General features: G+C 46.3%; 1 protein-coding gene across 1 annotated transcript in view; it reads left to right on the top strand.

Annotated features, from left to right (window-relative positions):
• Positions 1–763: 763 nt before the first annotated feature.
• The window catches only part of LOC137801639 (semaphorin-4G-like), a gene marked incomplete at its 3' end in the record, with an annotated part of 11,667 nt that continues 4,994 nt past the window's right edge, over positions 764–7,436 (top strand). Inside the window, exons 1-4 of the mRNA XM_068598961.1 lie at positions 764–890; positions 1,099–1,256; positions 5,189–5,352; positions 6,855–6,949. Of these exons, the coding sequence (XP_068455062.1) occupies positions 764–890; positions 1,099–1,256; positions 5,189–5,352; positions 6,855–6,949 (544 nt within the window). The remainder of the gene's footprint in view (positions 891–1,098; positions 1,257–5,188; positions 5,353–6,854; positions 6,950–7,436) is intronic.

The following is a 7,436-nucleotide window of genomic DNA, read 5'->3' as shown; positions in this document are numbered from 1 at the left end:
TTCACCAACGATTTAAACATAGAGAAACATTGTCGTTAATTATACGTTATTATGCTGTGATTTTACTGGTCCGGCCCACTTAAGGTTAAAAATGGGCAGCATGTGGCCCCTTGACTAAAATGAGTTTGACACCCCTGCCTTACATGCTGCCATGCCATATCGACTATGCTCTCCTGCTAGAATACAAACATAATCCTCTGATACATCTCTTGTACCCAGAGGCTGCATAAAAAGTATAGTTCCTGCTGTAAAAGAGAACCAAGCTTTCAACATGGTCCCACTAGCTAACTGTGTTGTCTAAGTGATGCCAAGGCCCTTATAGGAGCAGATCTGATTGATTAGTTCACCACATATGACCACTGACTGAGCATACAGTATCATCCCTTCAGTTTTTCTGACTTTTAGAATGACTTTCTGACTTTTAAAATGAGATAGAAACTCTCTTTTTCAATGAAATAGACTAAAGGACATGTTTTTTGTGTAGTACGCTGAGGATAGCAGTTTCAGTTCCTAGATTTGCAGATGTGCCAAAGGTGTATTAAAAGCAGCGCTAAAATCAACAAGTAGCAGGTGTGCATAAGCTTTGGGGTCTTCCAAGTGCTAGTTAAATAGCAGATACTATCCATCCTTTATCCGTAGTGGGCTAGAGATGATCCCAGCCTGGCCACTTAACGGAGGAAGCTCATTTCGGCCGCTTGTTCTTTTGGTCACGACCCAGAGTTTATGACCATAGGTGAGGGTTAGAATGTAGACCGACTAGTAAATGGAGAGCTTTGCCTTCCGGCTCAGCTCCTTCTTTACCAAGACGGACCTGTACAGCGCCTGTTTTACTGCTGCAGCCGCACCGATCAGCCTGGCCATCTCCCGCTCCACCTTACCCTCACTCGTGAGCGAGACCTAAAGTATACCTAAAAGTATAAAATACCATTCAAACATGTAGAGTAGTAAACCGATGGTAGGCAGGAGATTCTTAATTTTTCAACAGTAGTTTATGTGATCTTGATGTTTTATCTGGGAACTCTTGGCATTTCAGACAACACGTTACCATCAAAATGCGACAACTATGAATTCCATGTTTGCTGTTCATCAACATACAAGTTTGTTGTAAAAATGTGACCTCACAAATTTTGTTTGTTTCAGAGTCTGGTTACCTACACAAATCTGTCCTGCTACAGAGTGGCGCCCATATCATAGAGGAGGTCCAGGTTTTTAAACAGCCTCAACTTGTCAAGAGCCTGAAGCTCTCCATACCCAAGGTACACATTTCATAATTACATATTTGACTAGATACTTTCAAGATACCAATACAAAGCAGTATGTTATGTTAACAACATAATGCCTTATTATGTCTTGAAGCACGGGTTCGAGCTTGACAATGTTTAGGTTTTGTAAATATTAATAGCGAATCCGCGAAGAATCAGATGTTGGTGTATCCGCCAGACTCTGGAGTTCCCATCCCCTTGCTCTGTGAGCTCCTACGCAACTCTCACAGGAGCTCTCGGCCTGTGGACTTTTTGTTTAGCTCCACCTTGATTTGGGGATTTAGGGGTCTATCGACATTTTGTGTGAAACTACCTAATGAAATCCATAAGGACCCACCCACCTACGCTGCAAAAAGAGTGGGTAGTGTGTTAGACAACACACTACCCACCTGCAAACCAGGGTTTTCTTGCAGTGTACTGCAGAACACAGGCCACAGAGAGACGGAGGCGCAGCTCAGATCAGCCGTTCAGTTTTACTCTGCGCGATGAAACACACAACCATTTGCTGGTAAAGAGTACATAGTACTTACATACAGTACATACTGTATGTTCTTGTTCTGAAAACTGTTCTTACAATGCAAAAACTGTATGGGTAAGACAGTATAATTCTACTGGTGTGTATAAGTTATGGCTGGTAGGAATGCATTCCAGACAAGATGTTCCTTTGAGAGATTTATTGAAAGTAGGAATGAGTTTGTGTCGTTCTGCAAGAAAGATAAATGAAAATATGTATTCCAATCAATATAGAGATATTGAACATTATAATATAAACATTAATTTATAAATAAGTAACATGCAACAATAAGACGTCATGCCACAATTCTGCTTTTTCTTAAGTAAGTAAATTGCATGAATTAGGTAGCAACACTAGATTGTGTACTCTTTGCATCCATACAATATTACAATAATATCTCACACACAAATAAACATTCTCCACATAGTGCAGAGGACAAAGAACTCCTTCCTGTCACAGTTCAGCTTCCACACTTACCTGTCATTTGAGTTGAGCCAGCCATGTGCATAATCAATAACCGCCGTGCAATTTGCGTTCGACTTAATCCCGACTTGCACTGACGTCATGCACACATGGTCAATGATTATCTCACCACAGCCGGGGGCCACAGTAGCATGAGGCATGATGGGAAACACATCACAGACAACAGTTACATCTTATATTCTGTGTAGTTGTAATATTTACCGCTTGATTGTTGACTATTAGTCTCAGGTTTAATCTGAAAACATATCCTCTGCTCGGTGGCAGGCTGTGCATTTCCTACTTAGGCTTACATAGTTATAGTTACTATTATTAATTTACTTATTTTTAGTCCTCCATCCATCCATCCATTTTCCGCCGCTTATCCAGGGTCGGGTCGCGGTGGCAGCACACCCAGCAGACCGACTCAGGCTTCCCTCTCACCCGCAGCATTTTCCAGCTCGTTCTGGGGGACCCCGAGGCATTCCCAGGCCAGCCGGGAGATATAATCCCTCCAGCGTTTCCTGGGTCTTCCCCGGGGCCTCTTCCCAGTTGGACGTGCCTGCAAAACCTCTAATGGGTGCCGGAACCACCTCAGCTGACTTCTTTTCGATACGGAGGAGTAGCGGCTCGACTCCAAGCTCCCTCCTGATGTCCGAGCTCCTTTCCCTATCTCTAAGGCTGAGCCCGGCCACCCTACGGAGGAAGCTCATTTTGGCCGCTTGTATCCGCAACCTCATTCTTTCGGTCACAACCCAGAGTTCGTGACCATAGGTGAGGGTTGGAACGTAGACCGACCAGTAAATGGAAAGCTTCACCTTCCGACTCAGCTCCCTCTTCACCAAGATGGACCGGTACAGCTCCTGTTTCACTGCTTCAGCCGCACCGATCCGCCTGGCGATCTCCCACTCCACCTTACCCTCACTCGTGAACAAGAGCCCTGAGATACTTGAACTCTTTCGCTTGGGGCAGGCATGTTGTCCCCACCTGGAGGGAGCAATCCACCGGTTTCCGGCAGAGAACCATGGCTTCAGATTTGGAGGCGCTAACTCTCATCCCTGCCGCTTCACACTCGGCTGCAAAACGCCCCAGCGAATGCTGGAGGTCACAGTCCAAGGAGGCAAACAGGACCACATCATCTGCAAACAGCAGAGAGGCAATCCCGAGGCCCCCGAACCGGATTTCCTCTGCCCCCCGGCTGCGCCTAGAAATCCTTTCCATGAAAGTCACAAACAGGACCGGTGATAAAGGGCAGCCCTGGCGGAGGCCAAAACCCACCGGGAACGTGTCTGACTTACTACCGAGGATACGAACGCAACTCCTACTGCAGGCGTACAGAGACGAAAGCCTTCTCCAAGTCCACAAAGCACATGTAGACTGGTTGGGCAAACTCCCAAGACCCCTCCCGTAGTCCTGAAAGGGTAAAGAGCTGGTCCACTGTTCCACGACCGGGACAGAATCCGCACTGCTCTTCTTGAATCCGAGGTTCGACAAGCGGTCGTAGCCTTCTTTCCAGCACCCTGGCATAAGCTTTCTCCGGGAGGTTGAGCAGTGTGATACCATGATAGTTCGAGCACACTCTCCGATCCCCCTTTTTGAAGATGGGAACCACCACCCCGGTCTGCCAGTCCATGGGCACTGTTCCCGACCCCCATGCGACACTGAAAAGGCGTGTCAGCCAAGACAGCCCAGCAATGTCCAGCGCTTTCAGCATCTCAGGGCGGATCTCATCCACCCCCGGCGCCTTGCCACCAAGGAGCTCTTTAACTACCTTAGTGACCTCTGCCAGAGTTATGGGTGCACCCACCCCAAGGTCTTCAGGCGCTGCCCCCTCCCCAGGGGACATGTTGACCGGGTTTAGGAGTTCCTCAAAGTGCTCTTTCCACCGTCCGATGTCCCCAGTCCGAGTCAGCAGTTCCCCTCCCCCGCTGAGAACAGCCTGGGGTAGACCCTGCTTTCCCTTTCTGATCCGTCGGCTGGTTTGCCAGAACCTATTTGAGGCCAACCGAAAGTCCTTCTCCATGGCCTCCCGGAACTCTTCCCATGCCCGAGTTTTAGCATCCGCGACCGCCGCAGCTGCAGCCCTCTTGGCCTGCCGGTACCCGTCAGCTGCTTCAGGAGACCCCTGGGTCAACCAGGCCCGAAAGGCCTCCTTCTTTAGCTTGACGGCTTCCCTCACCACCGATGTCCACCACCGGGTTCTCGGGTTACCGCCATGACAGGCACCGACGACCTTCCGACCACAACTCCTGGCGGCCGCTTCCACAATAGAGGCGTTGAACAAGGTCCACTCGGATTCCATGTCCCCAACCTCCCTCAGGATGCATGAAAATTTCTTCCGGAGGTGGGAGTTGAAGACCTTCCCGACAGGATCCTCAGCCAGACGTTCACAGTTCCTAAGCCTAAGGTGTTCTGGTACCAAGTACACTTATGAACCACCTTATGCTCGAACATAGTGTTTGTTATGGCCAAACCGTGGCTAGCACAGAAGTCCAACAACAAAACACCGTTCGGGTTCAGATCGGGCAAGCCGTTCCTCCCAATCACCACCCGCCAGGTTTCACTGTCATTACCCACGTGACCGTTGAAGTCTCCCAGGAGAACTATAGAGTCGGCAGGAGGCGCCCTCTCCAGGACCCCTCCAACCGACTCCAAGAAGGCCGGATACTCCGAGCTGCTGTTCGGTGCGTAAGCACAAACAACAGTCAGAGCCTTACTCCCCGCAACCCGGAGGCACAGGGAGGCGACCCTCTCGCTCACCGGAAAAAGTCCTAATTTTAGTCCTAACTAATTTTTTTTGACAGTGTATTAATTTAGCATTAGTAGTTAAATAGTAGAATAATAGTTTTAAATAAAGCCTCAGTGCAAAGAAGTTGCAGTGGTGTTCGGGAGGAGGTTCATGTGAAATCATCTTGGGATACTGTTCTAATTGTTTTGATCCATCTCAATGCAGGGTATGATATATGTTGGCACATCAGAGGGTGTAGTGAGTGTTCCAACAGCCAACTGCTCTTTCTACTGGACCTGTCCCCAGTGTGTTCTGGCCCGAGACCCCTTCTGTGGTTGGGACCTCGGCAGCAGGGCCTGTGTGGAGGCATCCGACAACCATGCCAATCTGTGAGTAGCACAAGATTTTTCCATGATAATAAAAATGGATCATGTTTGCAATTAGGGGGTTATGATGATATGATTCTACTGTTAAAATAAAAAAGCATCAAAAGAATAATAAAACACAGGGTCAATATACACATGTGAAATAACACCACACCACAGAGCCCTTATGTTCAAACCAAACATTAATTCCCTTTATATTGACCGCACTTTGCAGCCTGTGCATACTCATGATTAGGACTCGAGCAGTAGGACCTATTGGAATTCAAAATCAAATCTAAAGGATTATTATGAGGACCCGAGTCATGAGGCAAAGTGGATCTGGCACAGTTTCTGTTTATTTTCTACCTTGTTCATAATTTAACATAATTTTTTGTTTGTTTTTATTTATTTATCAGTGTAGTTAAATTTATTTACTCTACATAGCCATTTTTCTCAGTTTTTTACTGCGCCATTTTGTTTTGGATTTGTTTGCTTACCTGTTGCACCCGCTACTGTCTACTATCTGGACAACTGCTACTGTCTACTCCCTGGACATCTGGCTGGCAGTCTCTCACTAGCTGGTGGCTACTGATTTCAAGCGACGCAGCTCCCTGCTGGATACTCCTGTTGATGCGACTGTTTGGAGGCAGATTTCTTGGATTGCCTCACAGCTGTCCTGCTCCGATCATCTGCCTGTTGTTTATTATGCTAACGTGCCTGTCACTTCTCCTGGTACTGTCTACTCCCTGGACAACTAGCTGGCCCAGGTGGTCCTTTGCCAGCTGGTCGCTACTGACAATCCAGCCTTTTAACTGTTCTGCTCTGTTCACCTGCCTCCTGAGATAACTGTTACTTCTCCAACTCCGAGCATCAAGTTTGTGGCTATTGACAAAGACCGCAGGTGTGTCAACACATCCCGGGCTGCCATGGTTCTGCAATATTCCACTTCGCAGCTCCTCAAACTAAACAACTTCTCTGTGTCTCTGTTAATCTCAGCCATCAAAACACTTGGACTCCTCCGTCGGCCTCGTTACATCCACAGAGCCTCCCGCAATAAGTTTATTTACCTCCTGTTATTGTTGATTCTCCTGTTTACCGTACCCAATTAGGCTAATGTGATTTAAGGGTATGTTTCTGCTAATACCTGTTTTGTTTTTTTTAATCCCAGCTGCCACCATTACATCACAATTAATTGACCTCTTCACCAACAGGTGAAGCTCTTGATATGTATTGGACAATTAATCAGCTGTTTCTTGATCTGACAACAAATAATTGACCTGTACTACCTGTGCAGTGACGGGACAACATGAATATGGGCCATTAAGCGTATACTTTCAATAATGTGATTATTGTGTATGGCGACATGATATTTGGGAAAAAATACAAGAATATTCACCCTAAAAATGTTACATTTTAAAGTTAAGATTGGGTCGCCAAAACAGGAAATAGAGGTAGTTGCTGATGGATGCCATTCAGTGTAACAGTTGTACCAACCTTCTTTGCTGACTGTAGTTCTCCATCCTCAGATCCCAAGACATAGACAGAGGAAATGTTGAAGAGGCATGCAACACTGTTTCCTATACAAACAGAGCCAGATTTGGACCAAACAAACTTCCTGCAGGTAAGTGTCACTTATCTCAGTTAAAGTGTAAAATAAACTTGTCAGTAAACAAAACTGACACAGTGATGCTGTTTGGAGATTGGACATTGACATTTTTGTTCTGACATGTGTATTTATCATGAAAATGTGTTTATACAATGTACGTCTATATTATCATTTGGGCTCTAGTTACTGTATTGGAAAAAACACACACAAAAACCAACTGCATTCATATGTGTACCGCCAATGTAACTGTCACAGCGGGTTAACGTCCTTGGAAACCAATTTCCGAAAATTGGGGACTGACTTATGCCATGACGGCGACTGCGTCTAGTCTAGTGTATCTGTATTTGCAGTCCCATGGAGCTGGTTGTCCTTTTAAGTATGTAAAAAAGAAAGTATGATAGGCCATAACAGATGTCCATGCTGGTTTTAGATTGGCACAACACACTTTACGGCCCAACTGACGTGTGTTGACGCCATCTAAAAGCAATCCACGTTTTCTTAT

The sequence above is a fragment of the Clinocottus analis genome, unplaced genomic scaffold (assembly GCF_023055335.1).
Source record: "Clinocottus analis isolate CAN_PGR_092001 unplaced genomic scaffold, fCliAna1.0.p SCAF_415, whole genome shotgun sequence".
NCBI classification, from domain to species: Eukaryota; Metazoa; Chordata; class Actinopteri; order Perciformes; family Cottidae; genus Clinocottus; species Clinocottus analis.
This window is presented reverse-complemented; position numbering and strand designations above follow the sequence as displayed.